The 18,566-nt window shown below is 46.3% G+C and overlaps 1 protein-coding gene across 1 annotated transcript; it reads left to right on the top strand.

Moving 5' to 3' along the window:
- Positions 1-264: 264 nt before the first annotated feature.
- Fbxw12 (F-box and WD repeat domain containing 12) lies at positions 265-17,967 on the top strand. The gene is made up of 10 exons (XM_028887050.2): positions 265-492; positions 1,208-1,245; positions 1,438-1,598; positions 2,879-2,997; positions 6,909-7,118; positions 10,180-10,338; positions 11,760-11,970; positions 13,272-13,450; positions 14,113-14,237; positions 17,815-17,967. The coding sequence occupies exons 1-10, from the start codon at positions 325-327 to the stop codon at positions 17,918-17,920; spliced, it is 1,476 nt and encodes a 491-aa protein (XP_028742883.1). The 5' UTR covers positions 265-324; the 3' UTR covers positions 17,921-17,967.
- The last annotated feature ends 599 nt before the right edge of the window (positions 17,968-18,566 follow it).

The raw sequence follows: 18,566 nt of genomic DNA, 5'->3' as shown, positions 1-18,566 counted from the left end.
CTAATGGGCTTCACACAACTGAACCCACTGAAAACGAGTGTGTTACTTGATATTTTCTAGAAAGTTCTGACAAGTACATCAGCAATCAGGGCTTCCCCAGCTCACGTGCCTTTGGTCCACAGATCCAGGAAGGTGGTGTTGGGGTCATCTATGCAATGAACAACCCTGCAGAGTGAATTTCAGTGTGAACACACTCTCAGCTGTGTGCATCTGGCTCCAGGGAAGACAGGAGTGGGGGGTCAGGCAGAGAGTCTACAGGCCTGCAGCTCACGTCAATCAAAGCCTGATGAAGTGCAGATGAGGTGCAGGTGGCAATCTCGCTAAATGCTGCCATCTTTGGCCAAACCTTTAAAGTCAGAGCAAGCTGAGGAGAAGAGCGAATGTGGGCTTAGGCCACGGAAGATGGAGATCCATTTGCCTAATGTGCCGGTGATGAAAATCTTCTCCTATCTGGATGCCTTCAGCTTGCTACAGGCTGCCCAAGTAAACAAGGTAAAGACTCTCCACTTTCCACTGCTGTCTGATTGACAGCTCTGTGCCTGGACGCCTCCACTTTGTATAGTCCTATAAAAGGCCCCGTTGGCCTTTCACCCCAGCCACGGAGTTCACTACCCCAGCTAACTCACCCAGCCTTCCTTCATTCCTTAAACTTACCTTATTCAGACCTGTCCACGCAGCTCTGATACCCTAGCGTCTTGGGGACTCATTGCTTCTCTTGACCAATGGGAGTGTCAAGCTGCAGAAGAGCCCATGGGTTAGCGTCATTTACTCCGAAGACCCCAAATCCTGTTAAATGAGCCAGGAGTGTTGGCGCATGCCTGTAATCGGAGCGCATGAGCGGTAGAAGCAAGAGCATCGGGAGTCTGGGTCATAGTCAATTAAATGGTGAATTTAAAGCCAGCCTAGGTTACTAGAGACCCTTTCACAAAAAAAAAAACAATAACAGCAACAACAAAACTCTGTTAGATGAAAGGAACAAGCTGATGTGTGGAGTTGTGCTGTGGATATGTGAGGCCCTTGAGGCTCCCAAGTCAAATAGACTGCTCTTCTGTCCTCCAAGCTCTCACAAGATGACTTGTGTTTGCTTGGGGTAGGTCTCCCTAGGCTAGCTGGGCCTGGAGAGCTGGGATTGAGTTTGATGAACCTGTGTAGGCCCAGCCCAGAGCATGAGAGCATGCTGGCTTAAGGACTCCTTTCTCTCCTGTAGAGCTGGAATTTGGCTGCAACCAGCGACTCCCTATGGAGGTAAGGAAAGGGGGCAGGATGGGGTCCAGAAAGGAAGGGGGGGAGGGGAGGGGGAGGGGCGGCTTCTAAGTCTGCACCGGGACCCCTGGTGTGTGAGATACACCCAGGAAGATGAATGTGATGAGAAGTTCATGCACTTTAACAGGGCCTCCGAGGAGGTGAGCTGACCGGGATTGTGACTGTGCCTTGCAGGAAGCTGTGTCTGAAGAGATGGCTCTGTTACGACTTGTCTCCAGATACCCTGGGTGCACAGACGTGGAAGGAGTACTTTCTTCGCAGAACTAGGCAAGAACACGCTATGTCTCGGGCAAAGCCAGAAGACTTCATCTACAAAGAAATGTCTGGGGACTTTGGTATGGGCGTGGGTATCCTAGAAGAGACACCCACTTGATATTTTTCCCATTCTATGTAGTGTTACATTCTTATTTAATAGGAGAAGGGTCATTAAAATTTAATGGGTTGGGCTTGTTGTCTAGCCATGGAACCAATCCTGATTCTTGTCTCCTGTGATCTGAATAGAAGACCCAGAGTGATTGCTTAACAGCGTAAAGCCAGCCCAGCCCTATCACTCCATTTCCCCAGAGGCTTCCTACCCTCCCCAGAATATACAGAAAATTGAATGGGGAAATTACTAAATAGCATAGGCTTTATTATTTACCTTTTCCTAAAACCTGCTTGTGACAGTTCTCTGATGGGGAGATACTTTAAATTTCTTACACTTATAATTTTTAGTGTGTGCATATGTGATGTATGTGTATTCCACATCGTGTGTATATCAGAAGACAACTTTGTGGAATCCATTCTCCTGATGGGAAGAGTCTTAACTTTTCTTATTTTGAGACAAGGCCTTACTACATAGCTGTGACTGGCCTGGAACTCAATATGTAGACCAGACTGTCCTCAAACACAAGATCTGCCACTTGCCTTCGATGGGACTGGAGGTACACCACCACACCTGTTTTTTTTGTTTCGTTTTGTTATTTTTTTTTTTATTTCTATGTTTTCTGATTTTTTTTTCTTTTATTTTACAATACTATTCAGTTCTACATAACAGCCACAGATTCCCTTGTTCTCTCCCTTCCTGTCCCCCTCCCCTTCCCCCCAGCCCACCCCCCATTCCCACCTCCTCCAGATCAAGGTCTCCCCCGAGGACTGGGATCAACCTGATAGACTCAGTCCAGGCATCTAGGCAGTGGTACCAGGTCCTGGGCTCATTGCATGAGTTAACTGTTTTTTGTTTTTTAAAGGAAGGGTCTCATGGACCATAGGCTGACAGCAATGACTCTTCTTTCATGTAGCAAACAACAATGACTTTGAACTGCAGATCCTTCTGCCCCCAAATGAGTGCTAGGATTAGGGTTTATGGGACTCTAGGAATAGAGCCTAGCATTCTACTGACCAAGTTACATTCCTAACTAGTACCCGTTTTGTATCTATAGAAACAGATTAAAGAGTAAAAATACCTGAGCCAGAGCCGACCTGCAGCTTGATTGGCTGACACTCTCTCCATCCTTTCTACAGTTGTTGCCCAAGCCTTCCCACAGAGACGGAGAAAAACAAAAACCTACCTTGTTTTGGTTTGAGTCACCCCTCAACTATCTGGTGTCCAAATAATGTTGGGGTTTCCTTGCAGGAGTTCAGGGAACAGCGTACTATCTCTCAGGGAGTGGCTTAACATATAATGGACAAGGAAAATCAATTGTCTGTGTGGTGACTTCTATGACTCGGCTTACCACCTGGGATATTCGAGAGGTGAGTCTGTCAGAGGAGCAGCAGAAGTGACCAGGACCTGGACCTGAATCCTCAGTTCATCTTTTTTGTTCTTGAGATGGAATCTCCTTGTACAGCCCAGGCTATTCTGGAACTCCCTACGTAGATAAACCTGCCTCTGCCTCCCCAGTGCTTGGGTTTAAGGTGTGTACCACACTCCTGGTTCCGCCCTCGGTTTTTTTTTTTTTTTTTTAAGATTTATTCATTTTATATGTAGGAGTGTTTTTCCTGAATATACACACACCACATGTGTGCCTGGTGCCAGTGAAGGTCACAGGAGGGTGTCAGGTTCCTTAGAACTGGAGTTACAGATAGTTGTAAGCTGTGGGTGCTGGGCACTGAACTGGGTTCCCTGCTGAATCATCCTCCAGTGCCTCTCAGTGTCTTGAAGTTTTCATTTTTTTGATATTTATTTTTTTATTTTATATGCATATGTGCCTGTGAGAGTTTATGGCTGGTGGGCCGGCAGAGCCCAGAGTGTTAGATTGTTAGAGGTGACTCTGAGATGTTGTGTAGGCTCTGCGAACCCAGCTGGGGTCCTCTGCCAGAGCAGTGATGGCTCTCAACTGCTGACCCATCACTCCAGCCCCTTACTCCAGGGTTTTGTTCTTGTTTTGAGGCTGCTGTGGACCTGATTGCTTCCCTGGTTGCAGTTTGTTTATTGGTAATGGGAAGGGCCCTGGTTTGTGTTTGTTTTGTGTTAATTTTGCAGCCTGTCAATGTGCTGGAAACTTATCAGTCTTAAGAGTTCTCTGGAGGAGTCTTCAGAATCTCTTCAGTACAGAATCAGTGTTTGCAAATAAGGTCACTTTGGCTTCTCCTGTCCTATTGGCATCCCTTCCATTTGCTTCTCTTGTTATTGCTCTAGCTAGAACAATACCGTATTGCTTTAAGAGCCAAATAAGAGTGTCTTGTTTCTGATGTTGCTGTAAATGCTTTGAGGTTGTTGGTTTTTTTTGTTGTTATTGTTTTTGTTTTCTTTTTCTTTTCTTCTTTTTTTTTTCTTTTTCTGGAACTGAGGATCGAACCCAGGGCCTTGCACTTGCTAGTCAAGCGCTCTACCACTGAGCTAAATCCTCAACCCCATGTTTTTTGTTTTCTGAGTCCAAGAGGGTACAATAAAGAAACTGCCAACGGGATTGCTCCATGACATGATTAGAGTTTTTATTGTAGGTATGAGAGCACAGCCAGAGGCATCTGGAAGAGTCCAGAGCAGAGAGAGAAAGAAGTAGACTGGACATGGCCAGAGCTAGGGAAGGCGGGGGAACAGGAGAGAAGGTGGAGATAGCAGGAGACAGAGAATGGAGCCCAGCGAGAGCAAGTAATGAGAGAACAGTGAGGTATAGGGGTGAGTAGCTGCGAGAGGGAAGGGCCGGGAGACTGCATGGGGGCTTTGACATCTAGAACAAGTACTTGTGAGTAGGGACCAGGGAGCCTGGGGGCGGCTTTGATATGCAGCCATGAGTATATGTCAATGGAGCCCCATATCCCTTCAACCAGAAGGGAAGTAATGCCTTTTGGCAGATGGGAGCTGGTTTCAGAAGTTCCTGGGGGAAAGCTAGCTTTTATCTATCACCAGAAGTCCTATAGTCCAGCTTGAGCTCATCTCTGGATCCCTGGACAGCTGAGACCTAACATTTACTATTTAATATAGGTTGGCTACAGGTTTGTGTGCGAGTGTGCTTTCTGTTACTGTTAAAGACCATGACCAAAAGCAACTTGGGGAGGAAAGAGCTCACGGATTAGTCTTTCAGGGGGGATGAGGCAGAACTTAAGCAGAGGCAGAGAAGGGACACTCTGTACTGGCTCCCTCTTCGTGGCCCCTCCCTCTTCGTGGCCCCTCCCTCTTCGTGGCCCCTCCCTCTTCGTGGCCACTCAGTTCTTTCTTTCTTTCTTTTTTTTTTTTTGGTTTTTCAAGACAGGGTTTCTCTGTGTAGCTTTGCACCTTTCCTGGAACTCACTTGGTAGCCCAGGCTGGCCTCGAACTCACAGAGATCCTCCTGCCTCTGCCTCCCGAGTGCTGGGATTAAAGGCGTGCGCCACCACCGCCCGGCCTCAGTTCTCTTTCTTATACCACCCAGTACTACCTGCCCAGGAGCGGCACCGCCCACAGTGGCCAAGTCCTCCCACATTGATTAATTAGGAAAATGCCCTACAAACTTGCTTAGAAGCAGTCTGATGGAGATGTTTTCTCAGCTGAGGTTCCTCTTCTCAGATAGCTCTAGCTTGTGTCAAGTTCACCCCCACACCAACACACCCACTGACCCACAAAATCGCCGCCAATAAAAACAAAAACTGACAAGGACAGTTTGTCAAGTAAGGCCTCCACTGTGTTGAAACATGTTCCTCTGTTCTGTTCCTTCAGGACTTAGGAGATGTTGGATTTGCCCTTTCCTGTGTCTATTGTCATTCGATTTCTATCCTTGAGTCCATTTGTGTCATTTATAACCTTGTTTTCATGTACATTAAACCATGCCTGCACCTTTATAATAAAGCCAGCTTGGTCATGGTGAGTGATCTTTTTGGTATGTTCTTTCTTTTTCCTTTTTTCCCCCCAGAGACAAGGTTTCTCTGTGTAGCCCTGGCTGTCCTGGAACTCACTCACCAGGCTGGCCTTGAACTCAAGAGATCTACCTGACTCTGCCTCCCTAGTGCTTGGATTAAAAGCATGGGTCATTACCACCACTCAGCTTGGTATATTCTTTTTTAAGGGTTTTTTTTTTTAACTTTTTTATTTATTTATTTTTTGGTTTTTCAAGACAAGGTTTTTCTGTATAACAGCCCTAGCTATCCTGGAACTCACCCTGTAAACCAGGCTGGCTTTGAACTCACAGAGATCCACTTGCCTCTGCCTACTGAGTGCTGGGATTAAAGGCATGCACTGACACTGCCTGGCTTAAGATTTGTTTTTATTATTTTTAAGTTGTTCGTATGGGAGGAGGAAGTATATGCACACAAGTACAGGTACCTGTAGATCCAGAAGAGGGCACTGGCTACCCTGGAGCTGAAGTTACAGGAAATTATGATCACCCCAGGTGGGTGCTGGAAACTGAACTTGAGTCTTTTGGAAGAAGAGTAGATTCTCATAATCACTGAGCCATTTTTCCAGCCCCCCTGGTGTACTCTTGAATTCAGTTTGCAAATATTTTGTTGAGAATTTCTGTATTTATCAGGGGGATTGGCTGTTACTTTCCCTTTCCTGTTTTTTGTTTGTTTGTTTTTGTTATGTCTTTTATGTAGCTTTGGTATTGAGTGATGATAATAGCTTCACGGAGTTTGGTAGCTGGGTGATGGTGGTGCACACCTTTAATCCCAGGACTTGGGAGGCAGTCTGTAGTGAATGCTTGCCTCTGAGCATCGTGCACATGGTCCCGTTTTCAAGTCTGCTCCTGCCCCCAGATAGTCTAGATGTTTATATTTTTCTTTTTTGTTGTGTCTGTTATTCTTTTTTGAGATAGTTTTGTAGTATAGCCCCAACTGGTCTTGATATTGTAGACCAGGCTGGCCTCAAACTTGTGGTGCCCCTCCTGCCTCTGCCTCCCTGGGCTGGGGTGATAGGCATGTGCCACATGGCCAGCTAGAGAGGCTTAGAATTTTTTTTTTTTTTTTTTTTTTTTGGTTTTTCGAGACAGGGTTTCCCTGTGTAGCTTTGTGCCTTTCCTGGAACTCATTTGGTAGCCCAGGCTGGCCTTGAACTCACGGAGATCCGCCTGGCTCTGCCTCCCGAGTGCTGGGATTAAAGGCGTGCGCCACCACCGCCCGGCTGAGGCTTAGAATTTTTGTATCCTCTTCTTGTAAGCAGTAGTTCCAAATTGGAAAAGGCTTCCAAATAAAGTTGGTGGGTAAAAGCAATGGAAATAGTTCCTCAGGCACATGCTGCTCTTGTTCCCTAGGGTGCCATGACCTGGGTAAGCCCAATACAGCCTACCTGTATCATGAGACTGGCCACCCTCCCAGAGCTGTGCCTGGCGATCACCGTGGATATGGAAGCGACCATCAAAGTGTGGAATTGTTATGACAAGGATGCTCTGGCAACTAACAGCATGTTCTCTTCCTGTCAAACACTGAAAGCTGTCCTTACAAAAGGTGGTCCAATCGTCTTGGTAAGTGACCCCCAAATCTAGAGTAGGCATACAGTACAAAACACTTGCTAATTTGAGGTTCCATTACTGTCAAATCTCAATTTGGCTTCTTGGAGTCATCTCTGCAAACCCTGAGAGTCGATCACAATACAGCAATAAATGATGGTGTAGAAATGTCCACTAGTCAGGCAGTGGTGGCACACTCGAGAGGCAGAGGCAGGCAGATCTTTGAGTTCGAGGCCAGCCTAGTTCTTGGAGTGAGTTCTTGGACAGGCTCCAAAGCTACACAGAGAAACCCTGTTTTGAAAAAACAAAACCAAAAAATGACAATGCCTTTGGTCTAACCTCGTGTACATTTCCTAAGCTATTTTCTTTTTTCCTTTTCTTTTTCTTTTTTTGAGGGGTGGTGGTGGTGGTTTTGAGACAGGGTCTCTTTGTGTAGCCTTGCTGTCCTAGAACTTGCTTGGTAGACCAGGCTAGCATCAAACTCAGAGATCTGCCTGCCTCTGTCTCTCAAGTGTTAGGATTAAAGGCATGTGCCACCCTCACTCTGCTCCTAGGCCATTCTTTTAAAAACAATACAAAAAGGTTTTCCTAGGGGCCCAGGGAGAGATGGATAGTGGATAAGAATGTTTTCTGTGCAAGCATGAAGACCTGAGTTCAAATCCCTGGCACTCGCATAAAAAGTGGGATGCAAACTGCTTGCCGGGCGGTGGCAGCGCACGCCTTTAATCCCAGCATTCGGGAAGCAGAGGCGGGCGGATCTCTGTGAGTTTGAGGCCAGCCTGGTCTCCAAAGCGAGTTCCAGGAAAGGCACAAAGCTACACAGAGAAACCCTGTCTCGAAAAACCAAAAAAAAAAAAAAAAAAAAAAGTGGGATGCAGCTAAATGTGCCAGCTCTCCAGTGTTGTTGGGGTTGGAAACAAAAGGGTGACTGGTCTAAATGGACATTCCTGTCCTGACTGCTTCCTCCCAAATAAACAGAGGTTGAATATTGTTTACAAATGCTCGGCCGATAGCTCAGGCTTGTTACTAGCTAACTCTTACATTTAAATTAATCCATATTTCTATTTATGCATTGCCAAGTGGCTCATGGTTTGTTACCTCATTTTCTATACTTCCTTCTTGCTTGGCAGCTGGCATTTCTCAAGACTCCACCCTCCTTCCCATTATTTTCAGTTGGCTTTTCCCGCCTAACTTCCTGAACACCTACCCGCCTGTCAGCTTTTTAACCAATGAGAGTCATACATATTCATAGTATAGAAAAGGATTGTTCCACAGCAGACTGGGGCTTGCTGGCTGCTAGCCAGCCTAGCTCCAGGTTCAATAAGACTCTCAAGGGAACGAGGTGGAAAGTGATAAAACAGGGCACCTGACATCCTTCTCTGGCCTCCATGTATGTACAGATATGCACATCTACATATATTACACATACATATTATATATACATATTACATGCACACGTGTACATTTTACAATTTTTCTAAATGATTTCACATTTTTGCTTCTTTCAAATGTTTATTATTTGGAGTCTGTAACTTGGACAGAGACAGTGGAGAGAAAAATATGAATTTTATCAGATACTAAGGAAAAAAGGATAATGTTGATACCCAAGTGAGTCCTTGGGGAAGAGTGTTTTAGGGCTTAGAAAATCTCTCTCTCTCGTGTGTGTGTGTGTGTGTGTGTGTGTGTGTGTGTGTGTGTGTGTTTAGTAAAAGTCTCATGATGTAGTCCTGGCTGGCCTAGAAGTCACTGTGTAGATCATGTTGTCTTCAAACTCAGAGATGAGCCTGGCTCTACCTCCTGAGTGCTAGGACAAATGCTACCATGCCCTACAAAAGTTCTTTGTTTTGGTTTGGTTTTGGATTTTGAGAGGGTTTCTCTGTATAGGCCTGGCTGTCCTGGAACTCACTATGTAGACTAAGGTGGCCTTGAACCCAGAGATCCACCTGCCTCTGCCTCCCAAGTACTGGGATTAAAGACATGCAACACCACCACTGCCCAGCTAGTGCAGAGGTATAGCACTTATTCTTCTAGAGAATATAGGTTCAACTCCAGCACTCATAACGCATCTCACAACTGTAACACCATTATCAGGCACTCCAGTGGCTTATTCTGACCTCCAAGGGCACTAAGCATAATGCACCACCATGCCTAGCATGATTTTTCTTTTTCTAAGAGATTTTTGCAGGGCCAGGTGGTGGTGTTGCATGTCTTTAATCCTAGCACTTGGGAGGCAGAGGCAGGTAGATCTCTGAGTTCGAGGCCAGCCTGGGCTACCAAGTGAGTTCCAAGAAAGGCGCAAAGCTACACAGAGAAACCCTGTCTCGAAAAACCAAACAAAACAAAACCAAAAAAACAAACAAAAAAACCTCTGCACTGGGCTGGAGAGATGGTTCAGAGGTTAAGATCAGTGACTGCTCCTCCAGAAGTCCTGAGTTCAATCCCCAGCAACCACATGGTGGCTCACAACCATCTAAAATGAGATCTGATGCCATCTTCTGGTATACAGACAGAACACTGTATACATAATAAATAATAAATCTTAAAAAAAAAAAAAAAAAAAAAAACTCTGCACCACCAGGCAGTGGTGGCCCACGCCTTTAATAAATCCCAGTACTTGGGAGGCATTGGCAGGCGGATCTCTGTGAGTTGGAGGCCAGCCTGGGCTACAGATTGAGTTCTAGAAAAGGCACCAAAACTATACAGAGAAATTATGTCTCAGGAGAAAGAAAAAGAAAGACCTCTGCACCACCTCTCGAGCCCCAGAAGGTCTCATTTTTTAAAAAGTTGTATTTTTAATTACTGGACTGTGTGTGGGTATGTGCATGTGAGTATAGGTGCCCACAAAGTCTAGAAGAGAGAGCTTTGGATCCCTTGGAGCCAGCAAGGGTGAGCCACCCGAGGCAGGCACAGTACTTATCCACCGAACTGCCACTCCATCTGGGCTCTGGAAAGTCTTACTCCATGGGATCATCCCAACCTCTCTGGGAGGCAGGCCAGTGCTTCTCAGAGCTGGTAGTGCCGCTTCCTTCATACTTCAAGTTTTCCTACTGATCGGCTGCTGGTCCTTTGATTTCAGGCAGGTGACGATTCCGGTAACCTCCACACATTCAGGATTCCCGACTTACACCTTATTTCTAGAGTCCATGCGTTTGAATTTGCTGTTAACCAACTCCACTGCTCTCCCCAGAGGAAATGGGTCTACCTGAATAAGAAGCACCCACATGTCTTGCCAAAGGTAGGTCTGTTCTAGCAACTTTACCTCCAGGGCGGGGAGAATCAAGGAAGGTCCAGCCCTTTGGGGAGGACCAGGCAGACTGCTCCTCTCTCCTGAGCCGTACCACAAGCAGAAGTCATCCCCACAGTCGGGATGTAATGCTCTGGGAAGCAGTCCTGCCCAGTCCCAATGGCAAACGTCTGTTAGTGAAAAGTGTCCTTGAGACCTGGTTCAGCCAAAGGCAGTGGAATAAGGCTCCCTGGAAACCTTCTTTACTTTGCTGGCCCTGAACTCACAGCAATCTTCCTGTCGCCGGACTACACTCCTCCCTTCCCCAGGAATCCACCTCTAGTGCTGGATTTCAGATGCGTGCTACCATATGTTGGGAGGCCCTGCTGGTCACATGTTGCAGTCTATCATGGCCTGGCAGCTCTCCCCTAGCTCAGCACAATATGAAGGACACCTCTCCCCTCCCCCCTTACTCCACTCCCCAACCCCGTGTCCCCCTGCCCCCCAGCGAAGGCTTCCTGCTCTCTACTTAACCTTATTTGGAGAATAAGCAGGGATGCCTGACTTATCTCAGGTGTGACCCTTGACAGTTCCCCCGCAGAAGCCCCCGCTGCTGCCCATATGTAATCAGACATGGTGTTAGGAGCTTTATGACAGGACCCTGCTGCCACATTTGGAGTCTTATGATAGGAGCGTGCTGTTTAATGCAAATTGGGTGATGCCCCGGCCACTGCCCCTACCCTGTATATTTCCTTTACTCTGAAATAAAGCTGAGCTGTAACACTGAAGCAGTCTCCAGGAAGGCTGGTTCTGTCTTGCTCACAGGCGGGACAAGGCCCTGCCTGCCGCTTCTGCCCTTCTGGCCCAGTGACCAATGGATTGTGGGGGAAAAGAGGATCTACACATACCCAGTGCTCTTCATACTCCATTCCCTCTTTACTCCCTGCCCTCTGGCGCCTAGCTCATAGGTACTGCGAGGCAGATGGTCTGCTCCAAGGCCAAGTACTTCCTCAGGGCCCATGCATATTTATTTGCTTTTGTACGTTGTTGTATTTTAAGAGCCAGCCTGGGTTACAGTAAGACAGTCTCAATGCCTCCTCATTAAAAAAAAAAAAAAAATCAAACAGCCCTGGACTAGTCCTCTGCACAGAAAACTTGTACTTCTGTCTGAGGAGGAGTCCATTGTGCGAGGATGACTGAGTTGCCCTTTGACCTGGGTCAGGGACTCCATTCTCTTTCTGTCTCAGAAAATGGCGGGAGAGACAGGAAGACGGTGAGCTCCTCGTACATTAAGTGCTCAGCCCTGTCTGCAGTGAAGGACAGATGCGGCCACACGTGTGCTTCTTCCTAAAGTCCTGTGCCTGGAGTTGCAGGGGTGCCAGAAGCTGCAGCGTTACTCTTCACTGACGACGCCAACAACGCTCTCTCTGCAGGTGTATCTCATGAACAGCTTACTGAGGCCATCGGAATACCCCGCCCCTGTGTGTACCACTGTCAACTATACTTTAAGCTTCAAAGCCTTCTGGACCCCGCGGAGGGAAGACAGGATAACGTTGCTGTCCCAGAGAGGGCCCCGTAAAGTCTCCAAATTTGTCACATTTGATATAGAGCTGGAAAGGACCGAGGACAGAATAAACGCTAAAGGTAAACCTTACCACCTTAGAAATTTCTCAAGCCGGGCACGACGGCACATGTTCCAAATCAGGAGACCGAGGCTGAAAAGCTTCATAGAGGGTGCTGTCTCAGAAACAAAGATCAGGCTGGTGAGATGGCTTAGTGTGTGCACATTCATGCACGCAGATACACATACACTAATGATAGTTAAAAATAAATAAATCAATAAAAAGGCCAATGCTGGTGCACACCTTTAATCCCAGCACTCTGGAGGCAGAGGCAGGTGAGTTCAATGATAGCCTGGTCTACAAAGCAAGTTCCAGGACAGCCAGGGCTGTTACACAGAGAAACTCTGTCTCAAAAAACCAAACCAAACCAAAAAAAAAGCCTATATTACAAGATTGGCAAAAATGGCTTAGAGCAGTGGTTCTCAACCTGTGGGTCATGACCCCTTTGCCAAACCTCTATCTCAAAATATTTACATTATGACTGCAAAATTAGTTATGATGTAGCAGTGAAAATGACTTTTTGGGGTCCCCACAACATGAGGAACTGTATTAAAGGTCACAGTGTTAGGAAGGTTGAGAAACAATGGCTTAGAGATAGGGATAGTTAACTATGAAGCCTGACAATTTCGCTTAATTCCTGGGGTCCCACATGGTGGAAGGGAGAGAACTACGTTCCTCGAGGTGTCCCCGACCTCCACATGTGTGCTCGAACACCCACACAAACATAATAATCATGTAAAAACAATTTTTTAAAGAAACTCTTTTCTCCTCTCCAAGTACTCCTATTAAGCCACAAATGCATGACCTTTGTTTTGTTTTTTTGAGATAAGGTTTCTCTCTAGCCCTGGCTGTGCTGGAACTCGCACTGTACATCAGGCTGGCCTCGAACTCGGAGATCCACTAGACTCTGGGATTAAAGGCGTATGTCACCTTGTGGTGATGCAAGTCTTTGTAAAGGGAGCAGAAGGGCTCCTTAGCTAAATGTGAATGCCTGTTTGGTGGTGACATCATCACCTGGTCACTACTCTGCCCTGCTCAGACGTTTCTATTTCTATTACAGGTTAGGGACTGGGTTCTAACGCCCTTTCCCAGTACAGGTGTCTTTCCAATGCTTGAGCTATTACTGATTGTCCACACTGTCACTGCGTCATAGCCTGCCTTTCCATTCATGGTCAAGGACATGGTCAGTCCACTGGACTGTCTTCATGGTCCCTTACCAGACTAGAGTCCCGTGGAAGTAGGGGTATGCTGTTCACTCAGCATTAAGAATTTTGCTCTAACTTAAATGATTCAAAAATTGCCTCTGTATTTTGTGTGGCACAGCACGACAAGTAGCGAGCTTCACGTTACCAAGCGACATAAAGACCCCAGAATGGATGGGAGTCAGTGATAAGGATGTGATTGTGTGTTCAAGTGGGACATCTCTATTAGTCTACAACATGAATGGCTTCCAGTTGCAGAGACTTCAAGACTACCCAGCAGAGATCATGAGATTACTGGTGGTATGTTTGGGATGCTTCCTTTCCAAGATTTTTTGTTTGTTTGTTTGTTTGTTTTTTTGTTTTTTTGTTGTTTTTGTTTTTGTTTTTGTTTTTGTTTTTGTTTTTGTTTTTCGAGACAGGGTTTCTCTGTGTAGCTTTGCGCCTTTCCTGGGACTCACTTGGTAGCCCAGGCTGGCCTCGAACTCAGAGATCCGCCTGGCTCTGCCTCCCGAGTGCTGGGATTAAAGGCGTGCGCCACCACCTCCCGGCTGTTTGTTTGTTTTTAATTTTTTTTTTCTTTCAAGACAGGGTTTCTCTGTGTAGCCCTGGTTGTCCTGGAACTCACTTTGTAGACCAGGCTGGCCTTGAACTCACAGACATCTGCCTGCTTCTGCCTCCAGAGTGCTGGGATTAAAGGCATATGTTACCAGCACCTGGCTAAATTTACATTTTTTAACTTATTCCTGTTAGGGTGTGTGCGTGTGCGCGTGCAGAGGCTGGAAGCCAACTTTCTGGAGTTAGTACTCGCTCCTTCCACCCTTACTTGGGCTCCAGGAATGGCGCTCAGAGCGCCAGCCTTGCTCAGCAAAGGCCTTTACCTGATGGGCCACCTCACTGGCCCTTTCCCTGTATTTTGATCCGATCTTGACTCCTGTCCACTCACATCTGGGTGTCTTTTGAAGGATCCCCTCCATGTCATTGTCACATATATTGATGGCTCTCTGGAGGTATACATGTGGGAGGAGAGTAGTCCATACCTCAAGAAGTGTTACCACCTACAAAACCCGAGACATATGGGGCGCCAAAGGTAAGCTCTGCTTTGCAACTTAAATTTTACCTTGATTAAAAAAGAAACTGCTGCATAAAAATGCATTTTTTTAAAAAAAGAAAAAACATACTTTCTGTAAAAAGATCTGACTGGGTTTAAGATCCCCAGCATCACATAAAACCAGGTATTGTGCTGTGTGTGTGTGTGTGTGTGTGTGTGTGTGTGTGTGTACACATGCACGCGCGCGCGCACACAAGAGGATTAGGAAGTTCAAGGTTATCGTCGGCTGCTTAGGGAGTTTAGGGGCCAGTCTGGGTTAATTGCAAAAGCATCTCAAAAAAAGAAAAGGAGAATTAGCAAAGCATAATGCACACTTTTGATCTCAGCACTGGGAGGCAGAGGCAGATGGATCTTCTGTCAGTTCCAGGCCAGCCTGGGCTACATATCCAGTCCCAGGACAGTCGGGGCTATATAGAGAGACTCTGTCTTTAAAAAGAAAGCCAGGCAGTGATAGTGCACTCCTTTAATCCCAGCACCTGGGAGGCAGAGGCAGGTGGATTTCTTGAGTTCAAGGCCAGCCTGGTCTAAAAAGTGAGTTCCAGGACAGCCAGAGCTGTGACACAGAGAAACACCCTGTCTCAGGAAAACAGAGAGAGAGAATTGATAGTTGTTGTGATCTTGGCACATACAGCTACATGTCAACAGTTTCAGGCTCACAATACAAGTGAGGAGACTGTGTCTTCATAGGCCCCTGGCAGGGTGGACTCTGAGTTCAGTCCCCACTTGGGTTGCCTCATTCATGAGTTGCCTTTATCTCCATTTGGTTAATATTTCCTTTGAGTTTTACTTATCTTCATCCAAACTATTTTCAGTGAGCAAGGTGTGTCGGCGGCGGTACACGCCCCAATCCCAGCACTGAGGCAAGTTTTGATTGCAAGTTCTAGGCCATCTTGGACAATTTAGTGAAACACCCCCACCCCACCCCCAGTCTCCAAAAGAGAAGGGGAAAAATTTGCCTTGAATTGTTTTTTTTGTTTTTTTCTGAGACAGGGTTTCTCTGTGTAGCCCTGGCTGTCCTGGATCTCACTTTGTAGACCAGACTGGCCTCAAACTCAGAGATCCACCTGCCTCTGCCTCCTGAGTGCTGGGATTAAAGGTGTAGGCCACCACTGCCCAGCCCAGAGTACATTTTGAACAAAGGTCAACAGCACATGACAATTTACCAATATAATTTATATTACATGTGTGACTTAAAGATATTTTCTCCTTCTGGTTGTGGTAGCACACACCTATAATTGTAGTACTCAGGAAACTAAGGTAAAAGGATTACCTCAAGTTTGAAACCAGCCTGGACTACATTCAAATTCAATGCTAACCTAGGCTATATAGTGAAACCTTACTTCAAAAGATTTTTTTCCACTCTGGAGTTTTCTTCATTCTCTTGGGTTTTTGTTTATATGGCAATGCCATTCTGCTTTGATCATAGTAGCTTTGTGTGACATGTTATCAGATCTGGTATTACGATACCTCTAGTTTTATTGTTTTGGTCCAGAAGGCCTTCGCTATTTAAGGTCACGTAGGACCCTGGGTTTGGTCCTCAGCTCCAGAAAATAAAAAAAATTGTGTGTGTGTATGTGTATGTGTGCGCCATTTTGAAATATCTTGCCGGGCGGTGGTGTCGCACACTGTTAATCCCAGCACTCGGGAGGCAGAGGCAGGCAGATATCTGTGCGTTCGAGGCCAGCCTGGTCTACAAAGCGAGTTCTAGGAAAGGTGCAAAACTACACAGAGAAACCCTGTCTTGAAAAACCAAAAAAAAAAAAAAGAAAGAAAGAAAAAGAAATATCTTGTATACCTCAGTCTGGCCTTGAACTTGCTGTGTAGCCAAGGATAGCCTAAATCTTTATCTAAAGCTTGCCTTGAACTTCTGATCCTTCTGCCGCACTCAGTATCCGTCTTTTAATTGGCATTAGTTTATTCTCTTTCAGTATTTGAAAAGGGCTTTACTATGTCCTTCTGCCTTCTGTGATGTGCTGAGAGAGCTATTGTCACTGGAGTTCGTCATTCTGTAGATCCAGGTGTAATCCAGATGTAGTGTCCCTGTGATTCCAAGTTTTTTGTTGAGTGTCATATGTTGTTCCCCCTCTCTCTTCCCCCCACTCCCACAAAGGGTTTCTTTGTAGCCCTGACTGTCCTGGAACTCACTCGGTAGACCAGGCTGTCCTCGAACTCTGAGACCTGCCTCCTCTGCCTTTGCAGTGCTGGGATTAAAGGTGGGTGCCACTACTGCCTGACTTCTGTTCAGTATTTTTTTTTTTTTTTAAGATTTTATTATGTATTCAGTGTTCTATCTGCATATAGCCTGCAGGCCAGAAGAGGGCACCAGATCTCATTATAGATGGTTGTGAGCCACCATATGGTTGCTGGGAATTGAACTCAGGACCTCTGGAAGAGCATCCAGTGCTCTTAACTGCTGAGCCATCTCTCCAGCCCCTTTTGTTCAGTTTTCAGAAATTTGGTTACGGTGTATCTAGTGTGGATGTTTGAAATTTAATGTGTTTGGGCTGGATCAGCTTTTGGGGAAGGCATTTTATCTTTCTTGTGCTGGGGGAGTGAATCCCCGGCCTTGAACATGTAAAGTATGAGTTCTGCTAATGAACTTTACCCAAAACTTTAGGGAGTTGTGTTGTGTTCTCAACATGCCTGGTAAAGGGAGGGAGACGGAGACGGAGACGGAGACGGGGGTGGGGGTGGGGGTTGGGGGTGTTGCCGCCATTTTTACTCACTTTAGTGCAGAGGAAGAGATGGGTGATGGGCCAGGAGCAGGAGAGTTGTGGACCTGGATTGGCCCAGGGCAGGTCTGACATTTATGAGCTCCTGAGAGAGCGGAGTAAATGTGCCCTCCTTAATAAGGAGTGAGAATGATTCACAGACCTGTGCCCTGCCTGTCACCTAATGGGAGGGAAGGCAGCGCTGCTTTTGCTATATATTCACTTTGAGTGGACCAAGTATGGCCAAGGGGGCAGAGTTCAACTTTAAATTAATTCATAAATTAAAAGTCTGTTTTGTTTGTTTGTTTTTGAGACAAGGTTTCACTATGTAGCCTAGACTAACCTCAAACTGCCTCAAACTCATGTCTGTTCTCCTGCCTCAGTCTAAACTGATGTGATTTAAGGCATGTGGCATCACACCAGGCTTCTCTCATTGTTGAGCTTAGAGAACCTCTCAAGGAATCGAGAACTGTGGTGGAAGTCTATCACAGAAGGCTGGGATCAGCACTCACACTGTGAATGACAGTCTACCTTTGCCAATGTGTGCAGTTCCACAAAAATAACCCGAGACGGCTTAGCAGTTTCGGTAACTGCCACCAAGCCTGGCAACCTGAGTGGAGTCCCTAGAACTTTCTTGGAAGGAGTGAACTGATTCCCACAGGTTATTCTTTAACACACACACACACACACACACACACACACACACACACACACACACACCATGAATAAATAAATAAACGCTTGACAGTTTTGAAGAAGCAGGCATGTGACTAAAGAACCGTGATCAGCGGGTGGCCCTCCTCCCACCTCTACCCTGACATCCTGTTTGTTTTCCCCCTTGGCAGCATGGTTCCCAAAACGCTGTGCGATAATGTGAGCATAATTCGAGTGGTGACGAAAGGCCCCAACTGCTGTTTTCTGATGGCATATGTTTTGAAAGTCTGCTCTTGAAAACTAATCGAATGGGCTGTGTGTCCTCTTCCTCACTGTAATAAACCTCTGTTTGCAAGACCAGACTGGTGATTTTAGTGTTGCTAAGAAGTGATGAGGCCAGGTGTGGGGGTGCACACTCTAATACCGGCACCTAGGAGGCAGAGGCAGGCGGATCTGAGTTCAAGGCCAGCCTGGTCTACAGAGTGACCAAGGCTATGTCAGGAGACACTATCTCTGAAACAAAACCCGTGGCAATTTGGCTGTGGTATCTGTCATTGTGTTGATTATCAGGTTGACCAGGCTGTGTGGGCAGCTGCCCACCTCTCCATGCTTATCACTGCAGAAGCTGTGCGCAGATGAAGAGCATTGTTTTTCTGGATAAAAAAGCACCTGTTAAGCCAAGCAGTAGTGGAGGCAGGGGGATCTCTGAATGTGAGGACAGCCTGGTCTACAAAACAAGTTCCAGGACAGCCAGGGCTACACAGAGAAACCCTGTCTTGGAAAACAAACAAAAAAAAGCCCCTTTGAAATTATTTTTTATTTTTTGAGACTGTAATATGACTTTTCCATTTCCCCTTCTTCCTTCAAGCCTTCCCTTATACCCCACCTTGCTTTGTTCTCTTTTGAATTCTTAGCCTCTTTATTTCACACCATTTTTTAAAAT

The sequence above is a fragment of the Peromyscus leucopus genome, chromosome 7, assembly GCF_004664715.2.
Source record: "Peromyscus leucopus breed LL Stock chromosome 7, UCI_PerLeu_2.1, whole genome shotgun sequence".
NCBI classification, from domain to species: Eukaryota; Metazoa; Chordata; class Mammalia; order Rodentia; family Cricetidae; genus Peromyscus; species Peromyscus leucopus.
Note: the sequence above shows the minus strand (reverse complement) of the source record. Positions and strands in the feature narration are given on the sequence as shown.

Coding starts and splice junctions, on each gene's coding strand:
- Fbxw12 (XM_028887050.2), top strand. CDS start 325: ATGCTGCCATCTTTGGCCAAACCTTTAAAGTCAGAGCAAGCTGAGGAG. Junction 493..1,207: donor AGGCTGCCCAAGTAAACAAG/GTAAAGACTCTC, acceptor TCTCTCCTGTAG/AGCTGGAATTTGGCTGCAAC. Junction 7,119..10,179: donor AAGGTGGTCCAATCGTCTTG/GTAAGTGACCCC, acceptor CTTTGATTTCAG/GCAGGTGACGATTCCGGTAA.